We start from the raw sequence: 25,797 nt of genomic DNA on the forward strand, positions 1-25,797 counted from the left end.
AGAAGTAAATGCCTTCTCTATTAGTCTACAAGCCAAAATTCAGAATAGATTTTTTTAATTCAGAAAAGCATTTTCAGAGCTGCAGGTGTGTTATTCTTAACAGAATATTAAGTCAAAGAAATGGAAGTACAATTATGTATAGAGAGAGCAAAGATGCTTTCAAAAGTCAGTGATGAACAACTTGCTTCTTTTTTCCTTTTTCTTCTATTTATATAATTGCAATATCTGGTAAAGAATTAAAGAAACAATCCTGTAAAAACAAAAAAGTTTTAGAAAGTATTATGGTTTCAAGATTGAAATCATATTAACATAATAAAGGCAAAAAGATGAAAATTTGCAGGATGCAAGTTAGCAAACTGGCCATAAAAATGACAGTGTGTTACATTTGTACCCTGTTCAAAAGACACATTATTCACCATAATTTTCTTAATACAGTTAGATAGAGTTGTAAAACAACTATTTTTCCATTAAATCCAAATAAAGTGACAGCAGTGCCATTAAACACTTCCCAGTCAGATTTGGCATAGGTCATCAACATGGAGCACTCCTTCCATATCACTGACAATGCATCTAAATCCCACGTGCCATCAGATAATTTCCAGGTATTTAATCAGAATGCTTATTTTATTCCTCTCAGTCAATTTGATGCACTAAAAGCAATTTAATGCTTCAACTGCATGATTTAAGATTGTTGCTTCTAGCTGGCAAAGCAAGTGTAGATTATAAAATGAATTCCCATGAGCATAAATTGACTTCCCATTATTTTCTGCAGAAGTCAGTCTGACCTTTCAAAATACAATGCAGAATACATCCAAAGTTTCCATTTAAGCCCATTAACAGAAAATGTACATGCAAATATATACACAAATACGCATATGTGGAATTGTCAATGCGTGTCAGGGGAGATGGTTCTTTAGTGAGAACAAAAATCAAATAATCATTTTTACCATAGAAGTCTGAAGCTATTTACAAAGTACGAGACAGACATTTTGTGGACGTGGTCAACAAAAGTGACAGCTCTTGTATGTGGTACTTAATTAACCCTATTGCTGGGACTGAATGAACTTCTTCCCAAATCTAGGAAAGCTCCCAGCCAGCCCAGCAAAAAATTAAATATATATCGTCACATTGGCAGGGAGATTATTTAGCCTTACAGTACAACAGCACATGTGAGATTATACAAGTACTGGAACTGGGGTGGGTTCTGACTTGTAGTATTTGACATTATTAGAGAAATGCTTACACTGAGAACTGGTATAGAATGATGAAAGATCATGGATCAGAAACATTGGATGGGTGGAATTTTCTCAAAAAAATTCTAAGTTTCGAACAAGTGAGAAAATGATAGGTTTTCTCACTTTTTGTTTAGAGAGGCAAGTACTGGGAATTTATGGCACTCTGTGCATATCAGGAGCCATCATGTGATCCTTGCCAGCTCTTCTTTTGAGGAGGGTGTTGAAGAAAAAGCCTCAACTCATCTGTGAAATCAACTGCTGAACTCTAGAGGTGCCATTGTGCAAGTGCCCCAATCTCCCAGTATGTGGTGTGCATTGATTGTACATGGTATACTGAGATCCCCTGTCACCTACCCCCACCCCCAACCTTGCAGATGGCGGAGAGGCTTTTGAAAGTCAGGAAATAGGAGTTACTCACTGCAGAATTTCCAGTCTCTGACCTGCTGTTGGAGCCACAGGATTTATAAAGCTGGTTCAGTACAGCTTATGGTCAATGGTAATCCCCAAGAAGTAGATTGTGGAGGGTTCAATGACGGAAATGCCATTAAATGTCATGAGAGATGGTTAGATTCTCTCGTTGGAGATAAGCATTGCGTGGCACCTGCGTATGGACAAATGTAACATGCCACGTATCAACCCAAGCCTAAATGCCATCCAGGAATTGCAGCATATGGACATGAACCACGTCAATATCTGAGGTGTCACAAATGGTGCTGAAAATGGGCAACCATCAACAAGTATCCCCACTTCTGATCTTATGATGGTCTTTAATGAAATAGATGAAGATGGTTGGGTATAGGACAATATCCTGAGGAACTCCTGCACTGATATCCTGAAACAACTACAATCATCTTACTTTGTAAAAGGTATGACCCCAAACAGTAGAGAGTTCCTCTATTGTATCAACTTTGCTGGTCCCAAACTGCATTTGCCCTTTGTCACAGATGGAATGGTACTCAGAACATTAGAGAAAACAGTCCCTGAGCATTAGACAACTGGGATGAGATGCTGGATGCCAGCATTGGTGGTAACTTTTGAGGAGTCCAGGGGGGTTGAGAATAGGTAAGATTTGGGGAACACGTGAGAAAGAACATCTGGCAGATACTATGGCTATGGCTGAATGGGTGAGAGCAGCATTAACCAAGGACAATTCCACTGAGCTGAATAAGAAAAAAAAGGCCTTGGATCATGTGGTACGCTTGACCATGTCAAAAGCAGATAGATTGAGCAGAACAAAACGATAATGTAGAATCATAGAATCCTACAGTGCAGAACAAGGCCATTCGACCCATCGATTCCACACCAACCACAATCCCACCCAGGTCCTAGTCCCATAACCCCATGCATTTACCATAGCTAGTCCCACTGACATCAAGGACAATTTAGCATGACAAATCCACCTAACCCTCATCTTTAGACTGTGGGAGGAAACTGAAGAATCCGCAGGAAACCCACAGAGACATAGGAAGAATGTGCAAACTCCACACAGACAGTGACCCAAGCTAGGAATCAATCCCTAGTGCTGTGAGGCAGCAGTGCTAACCACTGCATCACCAAGCCACCTAATACTACAATGTTCTATAGCTACAGTTATAGAATAGGTCAATTAGAGGCATTTCAGTGCTAAGGTAATTATAGAAACTAGTTTAAGAGATTCAAACATGGCAATACAGGAACGATAAGAAAAAATTTGGAAACATACAAGGACATTACAGGTCAAAGACAAAGCAGTTGAGTCTCTCTCTTTTGGGGAAGGATATGACGACAAATTTGGTACTTGAGCACAGGGGCTATTTACAATGTCAGTGATTGCTGGGACCAGAAAGAGACGTATATAGTTAGCAGCTTAATGAAAGTGATGTCAAGGGAGAAAGAGGTAAGGCTCAAGATGATGAAAAATAGGAGATAGGCCAGAAACAAGTGAAAGATGGAGGTACAAGGCTAGGCTGGGAGAAGCCCAGGGGAAGTGATTGGGCTTGCATAATAGAAAAGTGATACACGATCTTAAATAATATCACAATTATAGAAGAACAAGAATGTCTGGCATGTCAAAGATAACTCACTCAACACTTATTACAGGTTTAGGCTCAAATTCTAAAGAAGTTTGCTTACAAGGAGGAGTTAATTTCATTTACTACAGGAAGTAAGGCTTCTGAGGGTGCTGTACTGAAATGCATGCAGTATACGAAACAAGGTAAATGAGCTAGAAACCCACATTGTAATTGGAAGGCGCGACGTTGTGGGCATCACAGACTTGGCTACAAGGGAATCAGAGGCAGAATCTAATATCCAAGGATATGTGTCCTATCGAAAGGAAAGACAGATGGATAGAGGCAGAGTTATCTTGTTGATAAGAAACAAAATTGAATCATTAGCAAGAAGTGATATAGGGTCAGTGTAGAATCTGTGTGGGTAGAGTTGAGGAATCATAAAGGAAAAACACCCTGATGAAGTATACATAGGGCCCCTAGTAGTAGTCAGGATGTTGGACAGAAAATAAAATCAGGAGATAGAAAAGGCATGTAAGGAAGGCAATAATACAAATAATCATGGGTGATTTCAAAATGCAGGTGGACTGGAAAAATCAAGTTGGTAGTGGATCCCAAGATAAAGAATTTGTGGAACGTCTACAGGATGGTTTTTTGGAGCAGTTGTGCTGGAGCCCACGACAGAACAGACAGCTCTGGATTTGGTGATGTGTGATAAGGCAGACTTGATCAGGAAACGTATGAAGGAACCCATGGGCGCAGTGACCACAATATGACAGAATGCACCTTGCAGTGACAGGGGAAGATGTTGGAATCGGACATGACAGTGCCACAATTGAGCAAATGAAACCACAAGGCCACGAAGGAGGAACTGGCCAGATTTGATTGGAAAGGGAGCCTAATAGGAAAGGCTGTGGAACAACAATGCCAGAAGTTTTTGGGAATAATTCAGAAGGCACAACATAAATTCATTCCAAGGAAGAGGAAGCATGTTAAGGGGAGGACGAGGTAACCATGGCTTACAAGGGAAGTCAGGGATAACATAAAAGCAAAAGGAAAGAGCATACTGCGAGGGGAGGAATAGGGGGAAGCCAGAAAATTAGGAAGCCTTTAAAAGCAAGAGGAGAACATAACTGTGAAGAAGATGAAATATGAAGATAAGCTAGCTAGTAATATAAAAGAAGATTGCAAGAGTTTTTTTTACATTATATAAAAGGTAAGAAAGGCAAGAATTGACCTTGGCCTGCTGGAAATTGAGGCTGGAGTAGTAACGTAGGGCAAAGAAATGGCAGAGGAACTGAATGGGTACTTTGTATCAAGTCTTCACAGTGAAAGGCGCCAGTAACATGGCAGAACTTCAAGAGAGTCAGGGGTCAGAGGCAAATGTAGTGGCCATCACTAAGGATAAGATGCGAGGGAAGCTGAAAGGTCTGAAGGTGGATAAATCACCCAGACCAGATGGACTGCACTCCAGGGTTCTGATTGAGATAGCTGAGGAGGCTGGAAGCATTGGTGGTGAGTTCTCAGGAATCACTGGAGTCAGGGAAGATCCCTGAGGACTGGAAAAAGACTAAAGCAACACTCCTGTTTAAGGAGGGAGAGAAATTATTGGCCAGTTACCCTGACTTCGGTCATGGGTGGGATCTTGGAGTCCATTATTAAGAATGAAATTGCTAAGTACTTAGAAATGCATAAAATAGGGCTGAGTCAGCGCGGCTTCGTCAAAGGGAGGTCACATCTGAAAATCTGTCAAAATTCTTTGAGGAAGTAACGAAGGAATTAGACAAAGGAGAGCTAGTGGACATGATTTATTTGAATTTCCAGGAAGTCTTTGACAAGGTACCTTACAGGAAGCTGTTTAATAAGCTCAGAGCCAATGGTGTTAAAGGCAAGGTACTGGCATGGCTAGACAACTGGCTGACAGGCAGAAGGCAGAGAGTGGGGATAAGGGGGACCTTTTCAGGATGGCAACTGGTGACTGATGGTGTTCTACAGTGGCCAATGTTGGGACCACAACTTTTCATTATATATATTAATGTTCCGGAAGATGGAACTGAGGGCATGGGGCTGCTAAATTTGATGGTACAAAAAGATATATAAAGGGGCATGTAGTGTTGAGGAAGTGGGGAGGCTGCAAAACGACTAGGACAGGCTAGGAGAGTGAACAAAGAAGTGGCAGATGGAATACAATGTGGGAAAGTGTGAGGTAATGCAGTTTAGTAGGAAGAATAGAGACCTGGACTATTTTCTAAATGGGGAAAGGCTTTGGAAATCTGAAGCACAAAAGGATTTGGAAGTGTTGGCTCAGGATTCTCTTAAGGTTAACATGCAAGTTCAGTTGGCAGTTAGGAAGACAAATTCAATGTTAGCAATCATTTCTAGAGGGCTAGAATACAAGAACAAGGATGTACTGCCAAGGCTGTGTAAGGCTCTGGTCGGGCCCCATTTGGAATACTGTGCACGTTTTGGACTCCATACCCAAGTATGGATGTGCTGGCCTTGGAGGGGGTCCATAAGAGGTTCACATGAATGATCACAGGAATGAAGGGTTTGTCACATGAGGAATAGTTGAGGAGTCTGGGTCAATACTCAATTGAGTTTAGAAGGACAAGGGGGAGGGGATCTGATTGAAACTTAGAGAATATGGAGAGGCCTAGACAGATTGGATGTGGAGAGGATGTTTCCGCTAGGTGAAAGGAGGTGTTGAAAATCTTAAGGTGTGTCAAGGTAGATAAATCCCCGGGACCTGATGAAGTATATCCCATGACATTGTGGGAGGTTAACGAGGAAATTGCAGGTCCCCTAGCAGAGATATTTGAATCATCAACAGCCACAGGTGAGGTGCCTGAAGATTGGAGGCTGGCAAATGTTAAACCTTTGTTTAAAAAGGGTTACAGGGAAAGCCTGGGAACTACAGGCCAGTGAGCCTAATGCCTGTAACGGTAAGTTGTTAGAAGGTGTTCTAAGAGACAGGATCAACAGGGCATTTAGAGACACAAGGACTGATTAGGGATAGTCAGTATGGCTTTGAGTGAAAAATGTCTCTCACATCTGATTGAGTTTTTTGAAGGGGTAACCAAAGTAGATAAGGGCAATGTAGTTGATGCTGTCTACATGGACTTTAGCAAGACCTTTGACAAGATACAGCATGGTAGATTGTTGCATAAGGTTAAGTCTCACAGGATCCAGATGGAGGTAGGCAAATGGATACAAAATTAGCTTGACAACAGAAGGTGGTTGTCGAGGGTTATTTTTCAAACTGGAGGCCTGTGACAAGTGGTGTGCCTCAGGCATCAGTGCTAGGTCCACTGTTTTTTTGTCATTTATATTAATGATTTGAATAAGAATTTAGGAGGCATCGTTATCAAGTTTGCAGATGACACCAAGACAGGTGACAGTGGACAGTGAGGAAGGTTACCTAGAATTGCAATGGGATCTTGATCAATTGGGCCAGTGGGCTGATGAATGGCAGATGGAGTTCAATTTAGATAAATTTTGGTAGACTGAACCAGGAAGGACTTACTTAGTTAATGGTCGGACGTTGGGGAGAGTTATTGAACAAAGATCTAGGAGTACATGTTCATAGCTCATTAAAAGTGGAGTCACAGGTGGACAGAGTGGTGAAGAAGGCATTCAGCATGCTTGGTCTCATTGGTCAGAGCACTGAATACAGGTGTTGGGATATCTTGTTGAAGTTGGACAAGACATTGGTACGGCCACATGTGGAATAATGTGTATAGTTCTGGTCACCCTATTATAGAAAGGATACTATTAAATTAGAAAGAGTGCAGAAAAGATTTACTAGGATGATACTGGGACTTGATGGTTTGAGTTATAAGGAGAGGCTGGATAGACTTTTTCCCCTGGAGCATAGGCTTGGGGTGATCTTTAGAGGTCTATAAAATAATGAGGGGCATAGATCAGTTAGATAGTCAATATCTTTTCCCAAAGGTAGGGGAGTCTAAAGCTAGAGAGCATAGGTTTAAGGTGAGAGGAGAGAGGTACAAAAGGCTCCAAATGGGCAATTTTTTCCACAGAGGGTGGTGAGTATCTAGAGCAAACTGCCAGAGGCAGTGGCAGAGACAAGTACAATTTTGACTTTTGAAAAGCCTTTAGACAGTTGTGGGTAAGATAGGTATAGAGGGATATGGGCCAAACATGTGCAATTGGGACTAGCTTAGTGGTAAAAGCTGGGTGGCATGGACAAGTTGGGCCGAAGGGCCTATTTGCATGCTGTAAACCTCTGACTAGTGGGAGGGACTAGGACGCAAGGGCACATCCTTTTAAACTCTTCAGAGGAAGCTGGATCTGTGGCACTCACTGACACAGAGGACTATGGTGGCCAGGTCATTGAGCGTCTTTAAGACAGAGACAGATAGGTTCTTGGATCAAGAGTTACAGGCAGAAGGCAGGAGAATGAGAATGAGAATCATATCAACGTTGATTGAATAGCAGAGCAGACACGATGGGTCGAATGGCCTAATTCTGCTCCTCCATCTTACAAAAGATGTTTTGTCAACTATTTTAATTCATCAGCAGTAGAATGCACTAAAAACAACATATTCCTGGGGAGCATTTTGGAAACTAAATCCTGAAAATACAGAAAATTTGAAGTTAAAAACAGAAAATGTCGGAAGTACACAAGTCTACCAATATCTGAAGAGAAAATGCTCCAGTCTTTGTTACAGTCTGAAACTAGGTCAATACCGGAGTGTTAATCAATATTTTTAGCTTTATTTTCCATCTTTTTTTTGCATGCTTGTTTTGATGGAGCCATGCTAAGACTAACACTGTTTTGTGAAAAGTCCAAACTTACAAGAGTGTGAAGGCAAGTTATTAACTTGAAAAAAAATGAACAGCTAACTGTACCTCCTCTCCTGAAAGGTAGTAGGCAGCCAAGAGACCTCCGATAAACCGGATATTCACTTCAAAGACTGAGACTTCTGCATTCTACAGAACACGGGAGGAGTTAACAAAATTAGTTGCGATAAAGTAATGCTGTAGAGGTATTACTATAGAACAGAGCCATAGAATCCTTACTTTACAGGAGGCAGCCATTTGGCCCATTGAGTCTACACCGACTCCCTGAAAGACCATCCCATAACCCTGCACATTTAACCCAAAAATTCCCCTAACTTACACATCCTGGGACATTAAGAGGAAATTTAGCTTAGCCAATCCACTTAAACTGCACATCTTTGGACTGTGGGAGAAAACTGGAGCACCTGGAGGAAACCCACAGAGACATGAGGAGAACATGCAAACTCCAAGGCTGGAACTGAACCCAGGTCCCTGGAAGTATGAGGCAGCAGTGCTAACCACTATGCCATCATGCTGCTTTTTAATTTTAAAAAAAGAGCATTGTACCCAGGCCAGCTCCCCCATGCTTTTTCTGTAACAAATTTACTACGGCTAATCCATCTAACCTATGTAAAAGAATTTGTAGCCAAAACTTGTATTAGAATGTGTGTAAAAGAACTGTACGAAACTTGTATTAGAATGTGTGTAAAAGAACTGTAGCCGAAACTTGTATTAGAATGTTTCTCTTATTGTAAAAGAATTGTAGCTGAAACTTGTATTAGAATGTTTTTCTTGAAGTAGATTTAGGATGGGTGATGGGATAAGACTAGTATAGTTAATCAGCTCAATGTGTGTGACTTAATGTAATTAAGTATAACTGATATAATCAATGCATGCGATCCAATGAAGATAGTATAGTAATCACTCATTTGTGAATGTAAATAGTAGCCACTTGGGAGAACAATGGACACTGCCCAGTTGTCCAACTTGATCTGTGACAGTAGCAAAAGAGAGAATAAAGTCAGCATGTTTATTCGGCTTGAGCTAGTTAAACTATGATTGGTAGGTAAGCAGAATGGTCTAGACAAGGGAAAAGGTTTAACCACCATGGTTTCAAAAAGCAAAGAGAGGTAACAATGAATGACCAATCTCAAGCAAGATAGATAAAGGGTCAACCCAGAAACAATGGTGGCTAAACAAGATTGAATTTTGAAAGAAAGATAAGAGTCTTGCGATATGGGACTGTAAGGTGTATAAAAAGACTGTAAGCAGAATGGTTCAGTAGAATGTTCCGGACATCCCGGCTTTATTCTCTTGTGCTGGAAAATAAAGTCTACTGCTTGGAGGATTACAACTCAGACTCTCTGTTTCAATCGGGTTAAATAAGTTGTCGTCTTGGGGAACCACGACACCTACACATCTTTGGACATTAAGGGGCAATTTAGCTTGGCCAATTCACCTAATTTACACATCTTTGGACCGTGGGAGGAAATCAACGCAGACACAGGGAAAATGTGCAAACTCCACACAGTCACCCAAGACCAGAATGGAACCCAGATCCCTGGGGCTGTAAGGCAGCAGCTCTTTAACACATCGGTCTACCTCTTGGGTACAAAATCAGGAACCTATACATTCAATTTTGTTGGTTGTTTTTTGTTCCCCAAGAGTGCCTGAAATACTTCGAACACCATATTTGCACAGGATATTTTCAAGTATTCCTGGCAGAAGTCTTAAACATGCACTCAGCCTTTTGAATATGCCACAAATGGTTGAAACTCAGTATATGGGCTCATTAGTCAAAGACTGAGCAAAGCATGCTTTAAACGTTTTTCTCCTGATTTTTTTGAGGTTTATTCATTCAGAAACTATTGGAATCTCCCAACATAAAATATTATGTTTTTTAACTTTTTAAGCTTACTGCACTGTGGAACCAGGAGGAGCAATAATATTCTATCTGTCACAATAGCCTGACTTATGGATTTCAGCCAACTTATTAACAGAACGCTGCCCGAACTGATTCCATTTGCACTCCTTGCATCCCAAAAATTACCAGTGGGTCACTACTCACTTCATAGGCATTAAATTTGGTCCACAGAAAAATATGCAAACCACCTCAGGAAATAATTCAGGTGCCAACAACTCATTAGCATTATTTACATGAGGTCTGAAGCCCAAATTCCAATGAGTTTCAGTTTCTGACGATTTCTGCAAGCTTGCCAACCTGGTCATGTCAGAAAGTAACTCAACAATTCTATTCCCCACTCACTTTTATTAATGGCATGTACAAGCACTTAAGTTCCCTTCACCATACATAACATATGGCAAACCTAATACACAATGACAAGTCAGTGTTTTGATGGGTTTAATTAAAAGGTTTAAAAAAAAAACAAGCAAGCATTCAGATTCAGTTTTACTTTAACCAGTTATTTTAAAAGTGTTAACTCAAATATTATTTCTCAGTCTAAAGGCTGCGGCGAGAAAAGTGGCATAAATCAGAAAATCTGTCATTGTCACTGATTTAACTGGAATCAGAGCTATGGCATTCAATTGGTACTGATGAGGATATGGAAAAGTGCTATAAAGCTTCCAGAAAACTTGGATGTGGAGTGACCAATGGTGTAAACCACTTACACGGCTACTAATGAACCCAAAAGCTGTAAGTGTGGCATTTGAATGGTACAAGTCTCCAGGAAATTCAGGGCGGTGCTCATCGTCCAGTCATATTACTTTCACTCTATATGAGCTTTATGTGCAGCTAAGTACTTTTTAACAATTAAAACTTTGAATTTTATATAATCCTCTCTCCTTGGATGATAACTGGACAACCATTTCCCAATCCAGCTTCCCAAATCTTCACTGAATTTTAGCTCATTGGTCATAATCTCAATTTCAACCTCTCATAACTTCATTTTGACCCACTCAGGTCTCATTTATGCTAGCTGTTTGTGCCTGCACTGCCACCATTTTGGACTGCCTTCCCTTCATCCTTCTGACCCCTTTTAGTCGGGTCTCAGACACAAAGGACACAGCCAGAAAGGAAACTCTGATGGTCGCAGACAGGACAGTGAGAAAGAGAACCATAACGAGGAGCACAACAGAAATCAGAATGAGGGATGCAAAGTGTCCAACTTCTATGATCGATGCTACGGAAGATAAACTTACTAATTGAGTGTGGATGTGTCATCTGACAAGCCACCTCTTTGACAGTTCAAATTCTTAGCACTGACAAATTTATATTCCACTGAAAAGGACTCACTTCATATTATGGTGAAAACAAAGCCATTAAGGAGGAGTAGGATTAGGCCCATCAAGCCTATTATGACTTACCACACTGAAATCCAAGTTCTTTTCAATCCATTCTTTCCCATCTCGAAACTCATCAAAAAGACCCATGATGTAGAGTGTATCTAATGCATCCACGATTGTTGCACCCAATTGAGAATTTCCTAAAACAAAATCAAAATATTAAATACTTTGTGTATGCATCTGAAGATATAATGGTAGTGTAGGATGGGAATAGAGGGATATGGTCCCCGAAGGATAGGGGGTTTTAGTTCAGAGGGTAGCATGGTCAGTGCAGGCTTGGAGGCGAAGGGCCTGTCCATTGTAGCCTTGGAGACCAAAAGGACCTGTCCAGTGCTGTAATTTTCTCTGCTCTTTGTATTTACTTTACAGCATACTCACAGCCTTCAACTTATTTTTTTCAAATCTGGGAACCCTCTTATGAAATGATGCATCAGTGATTGGCTAAATATCAAAATTCCACTCACTGTAATGCGATCGCTGCTCTTCTTCCAGAGGTTAACACCCTTCCTCCTTTTTACCAATTTTCTATAGATATTTTCCCTCCCTGCGTCTTCTTTTTTCCTCACCAGGCAAACTAAAACCTCATTACTTCCAGCTTCATTTCAACAGCAGACCACATGGTGGGCACAAATTTGTGATCTGACAAAAATCATCATCACAAGATCTGGAATTCCTGATAGTGACAACACAATAAAGAGCGAAACAGCAGCATGAGGCTGGAGTACTACTGACAATGATTTATTATTTGGGATCAGTAGCTCCCCATAAAGGGGTTAGCAACCACCCAATAAATGCTTGTTGGCTTCTGGGAAATCATGAGTTTAATTGAGAACAAACATATGCTGGATATCGTAATTGTTTTTTAATTCATTTACAGGATATGATGTGTCACTGGCTAGGCTAGGCTAGCATTTCTCACCCATCCCTAATTTCCCTTGAGAAGATGATTGCGATCCTTCTTGAACTGCTGTAGTCCCTATGTGTAGGTACCCCCAGAGTATTGTTAGTGGAGGGAGTTCCAGGATTTTGACCCAGCAACAGTGAAGAAATGGCAATATATTTCCAAATCAGAATAGTGACTAGCTTGGTGGGGAACCGCAAGGTGACATTCTCATGTATGTGCTGCCCTCGTCCTTCTCAATGGTAGCAATCACTGGATTTTAAAGGTGCTCTTAGGAGTTTTGTTGAATTTCTGCAGTGCATCTTGTAGATGGTACACACTGTTGCCACTATTCATCAGCGGTACAGGGAGTGAATATTTGTGAAAGCGGTCTCAATCAAGCAGGCTGCTTTGTCCTCGATGGTATCAAACTTCAGTGTTGGAGCAGTATGAATATTAAACGCAGTATTAGAATTAGGTTTTTTTTAGGAAAAGCACTGTGGGTGTACCTGCAGTGATTTAAGGCAGCAGCTCACTACCACCTTCTCAAAGGAAATTAGGGATGGGCAATGAATGCTGGCCTAGTACTTGTGATATTGCTATGTTAACTACTAAAAAAGGAACAAGATTCATTCGCACCATTTTTGTGGCACGAGTAATATCTTGTAATTGACGTTACATTAGAAAGTTCAACTCAAAATGCTTGATTAATATGCTGCTCATTGAAACAATTTACAAAAATAGCCAAATGCCCTAGAGTTTGCTCAATTGAAAATATTTTAAAAAGTAATCCCTTTTCATCTGTCCAGAGTCATTCATTCTATTCAATTCCTGCTTGCATACTCTAAAGTTTGCAAAAATACAACTTGCTATCTAAAATATTAATGGTACACACATCAATTAAAAATATCAGTCAGAGGAGAGAAGCCCCACCACCTCAAGCAAGCCAGTTTAATGACAAGTGAAGCCATATAATTGGATTTAAAGAAAGCAATTCCACAACACTGATCAATAAAATCTTTACCCCTGAATAATTATATTCCATTATACTATTTAGGAATGGTAAGCTTCGAGTTAATGGCATATTCTAGCATATTATGAACTTTCAGGCAATACTTCAAAATTTTGAACAGAAATTGTTAAAATAGCCACTGCTAATCATGTCACCTTTGTCCACATCAACTCCAGAGAGTCCTGAAACTCAGCAAATATTTAACTAAAAATGGACATTCTCAGCCATTTGGGAAATTCACACATCCCTTTCTTTAAGGTTGGAATATCAATAAAAGCTCTTTTGCACACAACTGACTCGGCTCTCTGAATCACCATGAACAAAATACACACACTAGACTAATGTGAATGTGTCCCAAATCGATCTCCCATTGTATTGTAATGGTTTCTCATCTGAATCAGATTTCAGAGCATTAAGGACAATACAAGGTGTTTGGCTTGACCAGCCACCTTATTTGAAAAAGGACTTTGAACTGTGACAGGTTACATGGCCGAGACAGTCATGTTACCTGCTTTTAAAAATAACAAAGATCAGTCCTGGACAGAGGCACTGTCCAGAAGGCATCAAATCAATTTCAGTCAACCAAACTGCCACAGTAATAAAAAGCAATACCTTGAAGATAGGAGAAGGACTCTGCAATCAGTTCCAACTTCACCTGAGAGCTAACCTTCTGAAAATTAAATATAAGAAGCCTTGCAGCTTACTGAGAAGCCTATACTTATAAGACTTTTAAAACTATCATATCATTTGAGAAACCAGAGGTCTGCTACAAAAGAGAGACTGGGACAGTCATACCTCGTAATCATGTATTTTTAAACTTCATCTATATTTTATCTTGGTGCATGTGATGGTGTGAGAGTCAAATGAGTGAAAAGTCATACATTTGTTTTAAACATCCAGGGTAAGCATAAGATAACAAACCATCTCTATATTTAAAAAATTCACAAAAAGCTTATTGCTGAAATTATTTAAATTGGAACAAGCACTGAGATTAAGAAAATACACACCTCACATAACAGAGTACATTAATTAAAAAAAGTAAGAAAACACACAATTCTGTCCGTGACAGTTAAAAATACAACCAACCTTGAATGCAACACACAAAGTGAAAATTTAAAATTATAACACTACCCAAACCACATTCAGTAATAGAAATCTTTGAACTCAAACAGTCACAATAAAACACCTAGATTAGACATGAAGTACACAAACTGGCATCTAGCTGTATAAATTTATACCACAGTGTGAAAGTCAATGTATTCAACTTTACTGCAGCATTGAAATATTTTTGTTGAAGCCTAAAGGTTTTTAAGTTATGTTGTATAGATTAGGATCAGCAATGCTTAAATAAAGTCTGTATTTACAAAGTTTGAAAAGAATCTTGCACAAATCTCGTTGTAAGAAACTAAAAATAAAAGACAATTTACCATCCAATATTTTTTAAGACATATCTGATCTCAAAATTGATGCTGGCTAAATTCAGTAGATTTGCCAGCAGATCAATAACCAGGGGCGGGGGGAGTAACTGATCTGATGGATGAATGAATTAAATGACTACACATAAGTGCAGAACTGTAAATCAATTAATCCAATAAACAAAATTAAATGGACATGGCACGACATGTAGCCTGCAGCATGTGCAAGTTTGTGGATGACACTGCAATCCGAACGAGCCATATCCACCTTATGTACCTGTGATTCAAGGAACTTCAGTGCAGAGTTAGAGCTGCAAACATTGCAAGACATCAGAGGGAGGAGAGTTACCATGTCTTTGTTCTAGGATGTGGAGATGCCGGCGTTGGACTGGGGTAAACACCGTATGAAGTTTCACAACAAGGTCAATACAACCGACGAAGGGTCAGAGACCCGAAAGCTAGTGGCTTTTGCTACCAAATAAACCTACGAGAACATAATAAGAAATAGGAGCAGGAGTAGGCCATCTAGCCCTTCGAGCCTGCCCTGCCATTCAATAAGATCATGGCTGATCTGTCATGGCTCAGTTCCATATTCCCGCCCTCTCCCCACAACCCTTAATCCCCTCGCTTATCAAAAACCCATCAACCCGCGTCTTAAAAATATTTAGCAAGGCAGCCTCCACCACTTCAACGGGCAGAGAATTCCAGGGATTCATCACCCTTTGAGTGAAGAAGTTCCTCCTCAACTCCGTTCTAAACCGCCCCCCCCCCCCTTTATCTTGAGGCTGTGCCCCCTAGTCCTACTGTCCTTTGAGTGGGAAGAGCCTCTCCACCTCTATCCTATCCATCCCATTCATCATCTTATATGTCTCAATGAGATCTCCCCTCATTCTTCTAAACTCTAACGAGTACAAGCCTAATCTATTCAGCCTCTCCTCATTGCTCAGCCCCCTCAAATCCGGTATCAGCCTAGTAAACCTCCTGTGCACTCCCTCCAAGGCCAAAACATCCTTGCGTAAGTGCGGCGACCAAAGCTGCACACAGTACTCCAGCTGCGGCCTCACCAATGCCCTATACAGCTACAGCAAGACCTCCCTATTTTTATATTCAATCCCCCTCGCTATGAAGGCCAGCATCCCATTCGCCTTCCTGACCACCTGCTGCACCTGCAGGCTGGGTTTTTGCGACTCATGCACAAGGACCCCGAGGTCCCTCTGCACCGTCGCCTGCTGCAGTTTTTTGCCACGTAAGTAATAGTCCTTCCTACCATTATTCCTACCAAAGTGCACCACCACCTCACACTTGCCAATATTAAATTCCATTTGCCAGTTCCTGGCCCATTCGCCCAGCCTATCTAGATCCTTCTGCAGACTCTCCACACCCTCCGTGCAATTTGCCGTTCCACTAATCTTGGTGTCATCAGCAAATTTCGACACCATACACTCGGTTCCCTCCTCCAGATCATCTATATAAATGGTAAACAGCTGAGGCCCCAGCACCGACCCCTGGGGCACTCCACTAGTCACCAACCGCCAACCCGAATAGCACCCATTAACCCCCACTCTCTGCCTCCTATTTGACAACCAATCCTCCATCCACGCTAACACCCTACCCCCAACTCCATGCCCCCGACCTTCTGCAATAACCTCTTGTGAGGTACCTCGTCAAACGCCTTCTGAAAATCAAGAAAGACCACATCCACCAGCTCTCCTCTATCCACTGCCCTAGACACATCCTCATAGAACTCCAGTAAATTTGTCAGACACGACTTCCCCTTAACGAAACCGTGCTGCATCTGCTCTATCAAGCAATTCCCCTCAAGATGCCTCGCTATTTCCTCCTTGATGACGGATTCTAACATTTTACCTACAACAGATGTTAAACTAACCGGCCTATAATTCCCTGCCTTTTGCCTGGCACCCTTCCTAAACAACGACGTAACATTAGCCGTTTTCCAATCTTCCGGCACTTCCCCGGAATCCAGCGGCGTTTGGAAAATAACCACCAAGGCATCCACTATCACCTCCGCCATTTCTTTCAGAACCCTCGGATGCATTCCATCCGGTCCTGGGGACTTGTCCACAATCAGCCCCTCCAGTCTGTCGAGCACCGCCTCTCTAGTAACAATAATGTCATTAAGACCCTCCAGTCCTACCACCTTTCCATCGCTAACACCCAGCAAATTATTCACGTCCTCCTCCATGAAGACCGAAACAAAAATGTTATTCAAGACCTCAGCCATTTCCCCGTCCCCTACCACTAAGTCCCCCCTCTCATCCTCTAAGGGTCCAACGTTCACCCTAGCCAGCCTCTTCCTTTTTATATATTTATAAAAACTCTTGCTATCCTTTTTTATATTAAGCGCTAGCCCAGCTTCATAGTTTCTCCTACCCTTCTTTATCAACTTCTTTGTCAATCTTTGTTGACATTTAAACCTCTCCCAATCCTCTTCTCGCCCACTACTCTTAGCTACTCTAAACGCCTCCGCTTTTAATTTAACACTTTCCTTCACCTCCTTCGTTATCCACGGCTTATTACCTCTCCTCCTACGGTCCTTTTTAACCATTGGAATAAATTTCTGCTGAGCACCAAGAAAGATCTCCTTAAAGATCCTCCACTGCTCCTCAGCAGATCTACCTTCCAACACGCTCCCCCAGTCAACATTCGCCAATTCTTCTCTCATCCTACAGTACTCCCCTCTGTTCAAACAAAGGACACGTGTCCGGGAACCCACTTTCTGGTGTGAGATTTCTTACTTTGTCAATCCAGGCAAGATGAATGTTGGACGACTGCCCCAATAGTGTTAGGTCGTGACACACATTTGACTTCTATGTCAGTGTCCTGATCTGAAATGGAAAACCCTGCCCATAGCTGCAAAGTGACAAAGTTAAGGATAGTAGTAAGAAAAGCAAGTAGATAGAATTGCTGTGGTTAGAAATAGAGTAAGAAGTCAGAAAATGCTACTGGAATAATTTAACAGTTCCAAAAGTGGGTATACCACAGGCAGAACATTAAGAAATGATTGGAGCTTGTAAGAAAAACATCATAATCGCGAAGACTTTTATTCATCCAGTCCACATGAAAATTAAATTTCATCCTTGGTTTACTAGAAAAATCATCAGCAGCAGATTAAAAGAGACCCAAATGTTGAAAAGAATAGTCAAAAGCCTGACGATCGGGAGAGCTCATTGAGAGAGGTTTAGAAACCAGCAAAGGGTGACTGAAAATGCTGATTAAAGAAGAGGGAAAAATAAAATTCGAGAATAAAGCAGCCAGGAATATAAAAACAGATTGTAAGTACTTTTACAAGTGTAAGAAAGGAAAACAGCTGAAGTAAACTTTAGTCCTAAGATGAAAAAACTGAACCGTCATGGGGCATGAGGAAATGGCAGTGATGTTGAACAAATTTTATGTCTGCCTTTTTCTTGTGCTGTAATTTTCTTTGCTTTTTTTCATGATAGAAGATAAAAATGATATACTAGAAACAGAAGGTAACTAAGGAGCTATTAAGAACAAAGAACTTAAAATAATTATCAGCAGAGAAAAGGTTTGAGGGGAGCTTAAAGGACCGAACACCGACAAATCCCAAGATCCTGATGGCCTAGACCTAGAGTACTAAATGAAGTAGCTGCAAAGTTAGTGGGTGCACTGGTTATGATTTTCCAAGTTTGCTAGATACTAGGATAGTCCCAGTGGTTTGCAAGTTAGCAAATTAAGCACCACTAAAGAGAGAGAGAAAACAAAACTAGCTACGAGAGTTGGGCGGGACACGGTGGTAGTGTTCAGCAATGCTGCCTCACAGCGCCAGGACCCGGGTAACTATGGTGGAGTCTACAGGTTCTCCCTGTGTCTGTATGGGCTTCTTCCAGGTGTTCCGGTTTCCTCCCACATGTCAAAGATGTGCGAGTTAAGTGGATTGGCCATGGTAAATTGCTCCTTAGTGTCAGAGAGATTCGCAGGGTAAATGCGTGGGGTTATGGGGATCGGGCCTGGGTGGGATTGTTGGTGTTGGCTTGATGGGCCAAATGGCCTTTTCATGCATTGTGGGATTCTGTTCTAGTCCAATGTGGCATTATCCATCAAGACAATACTGGCATCTATTATTATGCAAGATTTGCATGCACTTAGAAAATCACAGCATGATCAGATAAAGTCAACATCATTTTAATAGGTAAACCATGTTGGACACATGAGTTTTTTTTTTAAGGGTTAACCAGTAAGCTAGATAAAGAGGACCAAGTAGATGCAAGTACACTTGGATTTCCAAAAAGGATTCAATGAAATACAACACATGTTAACACTCAAGGGATCATGGAGTTTAAGTAATATATTAGCATGGATACGACTGGTTAATGGTAGCAGAAATTAGGGATCGACAGTGCATTTTCAAACTGACATGTTAACTAAAGGAGTCCCAGATGGATTAGAGATATGGTCTTAGCTATTCGCAATTGATATGAATGACATTGAAAAAGAGACCAAGACTAATATATCCAAGTTTGCTGATGCTAGTGCAAATACAAGGTGTGATGAGTAGCAACAGGGCATATGTTTTCATGGCTGCCAATTGCAATCATCTACACGTACCTGCTGTTGGTCTCTAGAAGTAATTCCCTTGTAACCTTCCATTTCAGCAAATATTCAAAACAAGGCTTATTTGAGTACACTGACTAGATCATGTCGTACTAGCACTTAATTATTTCATAATTTTCACTCCCAGTTAATTAAGGATTTAGCACAACAAGAAATGTAGAGGATATGATAAGCATCTCTTAGCAAACAAGGTCACCAACTCAGAGATCCTGAAGTTTGCTAATTTCATCAGCATAAACTTGTTGTCCAATCTGTGCTGGCTCAAACATGTCCATCAGACAGGTCATCTCAAATACTCAAAAATCTTCTGCACAATGAATTAGCCACTGGACCATGACCTCCTGGGCATCCATACGACCACTACAAGGCCACCTGAAAGCATGATGTGAAGATGGTGGACAATGACACAACAACTAGGAGATTGTCACCAACAGCCATGACCTCTGGAGGGTGATTGTTTTGAAGGGGCGAGCAGAAATGGAAAGCTCAGCTGGCCAAGAAGAGAACCCACAGAAAACTGTCCAATGAATTGAGCAAATTCTCAGCCTACACTTCTTTTCTGCAACAGAAACTATCATGCTAGTGTGGGGCTCCTGAGCCTCAGAGTTGATCATCTTACAAATCAGAAGGCTGCCACCTTGTTTAGTATAGCAAATGAAACAAAGTTTAGTACATACGAGTGACACAAGGAACTGCAACACCTTGATACTAATAGGCAGCATTACCATTATAGTGTTGAGGGTCAATTTTTATTCTTTTCTGTTATTTCCCAAGTACAGTAAAATAGTACGTATCAGCAAGTAACACCAAACATTCTTGCAGCATAGGCTGAGAAAAAATATCCAGAACAACACAAAACACCGGAACTATATAAGAACATAAGAACTAATAGAATAGGCTATTTAGCTGATCAGGCCTGCTCAACCATTCAATCAGATCACGGTTGATCTGACTTCAACTCCATTTTCCTGCATGTTCCCCATAATTTTCGATTCCCCAAATAGTTAAAAATTATCAGCCTTGAATATATTCAATGACTCAGTCTTCACAGTTCTCTAGGGCAGAGAATTCCAAGAGTTCACAATTCTCTAGAAGAAATTCCTCCTTATCCAAAACTTAAATGGGCAATACCTTATCCTGAAACTATTTTCCCGAGGTTGTGGATTTCCCCATGAGGGAGATATCCTCTCAGCTTATAACCTGTCAAACCTTCTCAGAATTTTATGTTTCAAAATTATCTCTAATGCTTCTAAATTCCATAGGGAAAAAAACCATAGAACCCTACAGTACAGAAAGAGGCCATTTGGCCCAATGAGTCTGCGCCAACCACAATCCCACCCAGGCCCTACCCCCATATCCCTACATATTTACCCACTAATCCCCCTAACCTACGCATCTCAGGACACTAGGGGCAGATTTTAGCATGGCCAATCAACCTAACCCACACATCTTTGGATTGTGGGAGGAAACCGGAGCACCCGGAGGAAACCCAAGCAGACACGAGGAGAATGTGCAAACTCTACACAGACAGTGATCCAAGCCGAGAATCAAACCCAGGTCCCTGGAGCTGTGAAGCAGCAGTGCTAACCACTGTGCTACGTGCCACCCAATCTGCTTAATCTTTCATCATCTCGCCATTCCAGGAATTAACCTAGTGAAATAAGTAACACAAAACAAAATACTGTGGATGCTGGAACTCAAATAAGAAAATTAAAAAATGCTAGAAAAACTCAGCAGCTAAGGCAGCAGCTGTGGAGAGAAGCAGCACTATTACTTTTCAGGTCAAGTGACCATCAACCTTGCAAAACTTCTCCAAACTGCTTTCCACTTATCTTTGTATCATTAGCAAGCTTAACTACAATACATTTTGTTCCTTCATCCAAGTCAATATTACAGACTGTAAATAGTTGAGAATCCCACTACTTAGAGTTTGCCAACCTGATATATATTCAGACTGATTGTCGGCCAATTTCTATTCATGCTCATATATTACCTCTTGTTTTGTAATCTTTTGTGGCACCTCATCCAATGTCTTTTGGAAATCCAAATAGGCTATAGTTGCTGGTTCTCCTTTAACTGGCCTGCTCATTGCATCCACAAAGAATTTTAATAAATGTGCAAAAGACAATTTCATAAATCCCGATTACTCTGTTTGAATGAATGATGATTTTCTAAATATCCTTAGTTTGATTTAATCCTAAATTTCCTTGATAATGGATTGCAACATTTTCCCAACAGCCCAAAATTTCTTGCTTTCTGATTCTGTCCTTTCTTGAACAGAACAATTTTATATAGAATATATAGAACAGTTTTACCAAGATGTTGCCATGTATGGAGGGCATTAGCTATGAGGAGAGGTTGGAGAAACTTGGTTTGTTCTCACTGGAGCGAAGGAGGTTGAGGGGAGACATAAGAACATAAGAAATAGGAGCAGGAGTAGGCCATCTAGTCCTTCGAGCCTACCCCGCCATTCAATAAGATCATGGCTGATCTGTCGTGGCTCAGTTCCACATTCCTGCCCTCTCCCCATAACCCTTAATCCCCTCGCTTATCAAAAACCCATCAACCCACGTCTTAAAAATATTTAGCGAGGTAGCCTCCACCACTTCAACGGGCAGAGAATTCCAGAGATTCACCACCCTTTGAGTGAAGAAGTTCCTCCTCAACTCCGTTCTAAACCGCCCCCCCCTTTATCTTGAGGCTGTGCCCCCTAGTCCTACTATCCTTTCTGAGCGGGAAGAGTCTCTCCACCTCTATCCTATCCATCCCATTCATCATCTTATACATCTCAATGAGATCTCCCCTCATTCTTCTAAACTCTAACGAGTACAAGCCTAATCTATTCAGCCTCTCCTCATAGCTCAACCCTCTCAACTCCGGCATCAGCCTAGTAAACCTCCACTGCACTCCCTCCAAGGCCAAAATATCCTTGCGTAAGTACAGCACCCAAAACTGCACACAGTACTCCAGCTGCGGCCTCACCAATGCCCTATACAGCCGCAGCAAGACCTCCCTACTTTTATATTCAATCCCCCTCGCTATGAAGGCCAGCATCCCATTAGCCTTCCTGACCACCTGCTGCACCTGCAGGCTGGGTTTTTGCAACTCATGCACTAGGACCCCGAGGTCCCTCTGCACCGTCGCCTGCTGCAGTTTTTCTCCACGTAAGTAATAATCCTTCCTACCATTATTCCTACCAAAGTGGACCACCTCGCACTTGCCAACATTAAATTCCATTTGCCATTTCCTGGCCCATTCGCCCAGCCTATCTAGATCCTTCTGCAGACTCTCCACACCCTCCGCACAATTTGCCGTTCCACCAATCTTGATGTCATCAGCAAATTTTGACACCCTACACTCGGTTCCTTCCTCCAGATCATCTATATAAATGGTAAATAGCTGAGGCCCCAGCACCGCCCCCTGGGGCACTCCACCTGGTAGAAGTTTACAAGATTATGAGAGGCATGGACAAAGTGGGTAGTCAGAAGCTTTTTCACAGAGTGGAAGATTCAATTGCTAGGGAACACAGGTTTAAGGTGCGAGGGGCAAGGTTTTAAGGAGATGTACGGAGCAGATTTTTTACACAGAGTAGTGGGTGCCTGGAACTCATTGCTGGGGGAAGTAGCAGAAGCAGATACGATAGTGACCTTTAAGGGACATCTTGACAAGTACACGAATAGGATAGGAATAGAGGGATACAGCCCCCAGAAGCGTAGGGGGTTTTAGTTAAGTCGGTGTAGGCTTTGAGGGCCGAAGGGCCTGTTCCTGTGCTGTAATGTTGTTTGTAGAACATTATATTTGTGATTTCCTACTACTGCAATCTTTCCAGGAACTAGAGAATTTTGCAAGATGATAACCAATGTATCCAAAAAGTTTGCAGTCCTGTTTTTAAGAACTTAGGGTGCAGATTAGACTTTTTTTCTTGGCCAGCATAAATCAAGGAAGAATTACCACCAGCTTGACATACAGACTTCTTGCTCAGGACTGGCACAGTTGCAAACAGTTCTCTGGATCCACTACAGTTCATCTATTGCCACAACATGTCCACAACAGATGCCATCTCCCTGGCCCTCCACTCAATCCTGGGACACCTGGATAACAAAGACACTTATGTCAGACTCCTATTTATTTATCGACTACATTTCAGCCTTCAACACCATTATTCCTACAAAACTCATCTCAACTCCATGGCCTAGGACTTGACTCTTCCCGCTGCGACTGAATCCTAGACTTTCTAACCCACAGACTGCAATCAGTAAGGATAGTCAACAACAACATCTCCACGACTATCCTCAATATCGGTGCCTCACAAGGCTATGCCCTCAGCCCCTTACTATACTCCTTATACACCCATAACTGAGGCCAAATTCCCCTCCAACTCAATTTTCAAGTTTGCTGATGACAACACTGTAGTGGGTGAGATTGCAAATAAAGATGAATGGAGCACAGGAAAAATCGCACCAGTACACCGGTACTACAACAATAATCTCTCCCTCAACATCAGTAAAGCAAAGGAAGTAGTCATCGACTTCAGGAAGCTTAGTGGAGGACATGCCCCTGTCTACATCAACAGAGATGAAGTGGAAACGGTCAAAAGCTTCCAGTTTCTAGGTGTCCAGATCACCAGTAACCTACCCTGGTTCCTCCACACTGACACTATACTTAGAAAAGCCCAACAACTCTACTTTGTCAGGAGGCTAAGGAAATTCAACATGTCTACTACGACTCTCACCAACTTTTACAAACGCACAAACGCAATTTTTCTACCTGTATCACAGCTTGGTATGGCACCTGCTCTGTCCATGACGGCAAGAAACTACAAAGTGTCCTGAACAAAGCCCAATCCATCATTCAAACGAGCCTCCCATCCATTGGCACTGTCTACACTTGCCGCTGTCTCAAAAAATGCAGCCAGCATAATCAAGGACCCCATGCATTTCAGGCATACTCCTTTCCACCTTCAGTCAGGAAAGAGATGCAAAAGTCTGAGGTCAAATGTATATTGTACAGGGATGTAACCAGTGATATTTTCTACAGTTTGGTGACTAGTGGAGTGCCCCAGGGGTTGGTTCTGGGGCCTCAGCTATTTACCATCTATACAGATGATCTGGAGGAGGGAACCGAGTGTATGGTGTCGAAATTTGCTGATGACACCAAGATTGGTGGAACGGCAAATTGCGCGGAGGGTGTGGAGAGTCTGCAGAAGGATCTAGATAGGTTGGGCGAATGGGCCAGGAACTGGCAAATGGAATTTAATGTTGGCAAGTGTGAAGTTGTCCACTTTGGTAGGAATAACGGTAGGAAGGACTATTGCTTACGTGGCGAAAAACTGCAGCATGCGATGGTGCAGAGGGACCTCGGGGTCCTTGTGCATGAGTCGCAAAAACCCAGCCTGCAGGTGCAGCAGGTGGTCAGGAAGGCGAATGGGATGCTGGCCTTCATAGCGAGGGGGATTGAATATAAAAGCAGGGAGGTCTTGCTGAAGCTGTATAGGGCATTGGTGAGGCCGCAGCTGGAGTACCGTGTGCAGTTTTGGGCACCGTACTTACGCAAGGATATTTTGGCCTTGGAGGGAGTGCAGAGGAGGTTTACTAGGCTGATACCGGAGTTAAGAGGGTTGAGCTATGAGGAGAGGCTGAATAGATTAGGCTTGTACTCGTTAGAGTTTAGAAGAATGAGGGGAGATCTCATTGAGACATACAAGATGATGAATGGGATGGATAGGATAGAGGTGGAGAGAATCTTCCCGCTCAGAAAGGACAGTAGGACTAGGGAGCACAGCCTCAAGATAAAGGGGGGGGGGGGGGGGGCGGTTTAGAATGGAGTTGAGGAGAAACTTCTTCACTCAAAGGGTGGTGAATCCCTGGAATTCTCTGCCCATTGAGGTGGTGGAGGCTGCCACCTCGCTAAATATTTTTAAGACGCGGGTTGATGGGTTTTTGATAAGCGAGGGGATTAAGGGTTATGGGGAGAGGGCGGGAATGTGGAACTGAGCCACGACAGATCAGCCATGATCTTATTGAATGGCAGGGTAGGCTCGAAGGGCTAGATGGCCTACTCCTGCTCCTATTTCTTATGTTCTTAATATGTTTACACCTGCCAACTTGATGTTTAACACACCTAAAAAGGCACTCCTCAAATCTCACTAATCCACCCAGCAGTTACTTTAAATGTATGTCCTTCGTGCACTGTACTCACTACTAATGAAATAAATGAAATGAAATAAATCCTTCAATCCACACTAAGCAGGTCCCTCATTATTTTACAAACCTCAATTAATTTCCACTTAAACTTTTATTCCAATGAAAACAAACCCAAACTATCCAATCTTTTCTAATCTTTTCATTCCTGACAATATCTACTGTACAGTATGCTTCTCTGTAATTACATCCTTTTAATATGCTACCAGAATTACAATATTCTGATTTACTGACCCACAAGGCTACCTCCAATTCTGCACAGTCCCATTTTTATAATCATCAGTAGCTCCTCCACAAATTATGTTGAACTTGCAGGTCTGTAGTTACCTTACTTCTCCTTAAATGATGCTTATCTTGCATAATATTTA

At 41.8% G+C, this 25,797-nt stretch overlaps 1 protein-coding gene across 3 annotated transcripts in view; it reads right to left on the bottom strand.

Annotated features, from left to right (window-relative positions):
• The window catches only part of man1a2 (mannosidase, alpha, class 1A, member 2), a 145,763-nt gene that overhangs the window by 78,586 nt on the left and 41,380 nt on the right, over positions 1–25,797 (bottom strand). For all 3 annotated transcript variants that reach the window (XM_080203764.1, XM_080203766.1, XM_080203765.1), the window contains exons 4-5: positions 11,351–11,469; positions 8,093–8,173 (exon numbers count right to left, since the gene is read on the bottom strand). In XM_080203764.1, the coding sequence (XP_080059890.1) occupies positions 8,093–8,173; positions 11,351–11,469 (200 nt within the window). The remainder of the gene's footprint in view (positions 1–8,092; positions 8,174–11,350; positions 11,470–25,797) is intronic.

The sequence above is a fragment of the Carcharhinus amblyrhynchos genome, chromosome 15, assembly GCF_965287045.1.
Source record: "Carcharhinus amblyrhynchos chromosome 15, sCarAmb.v2.hapA, whole genome shotgun sequence".
NCBI classification, from domain to species: domain Eukaryota; kingdom Metazoa; phylum Chordata; class Chondrichthyes; order Carcharhiniformes; family Carcharhinidae; genus Carcharhinus; species Carcharhinus amblyrhynchos.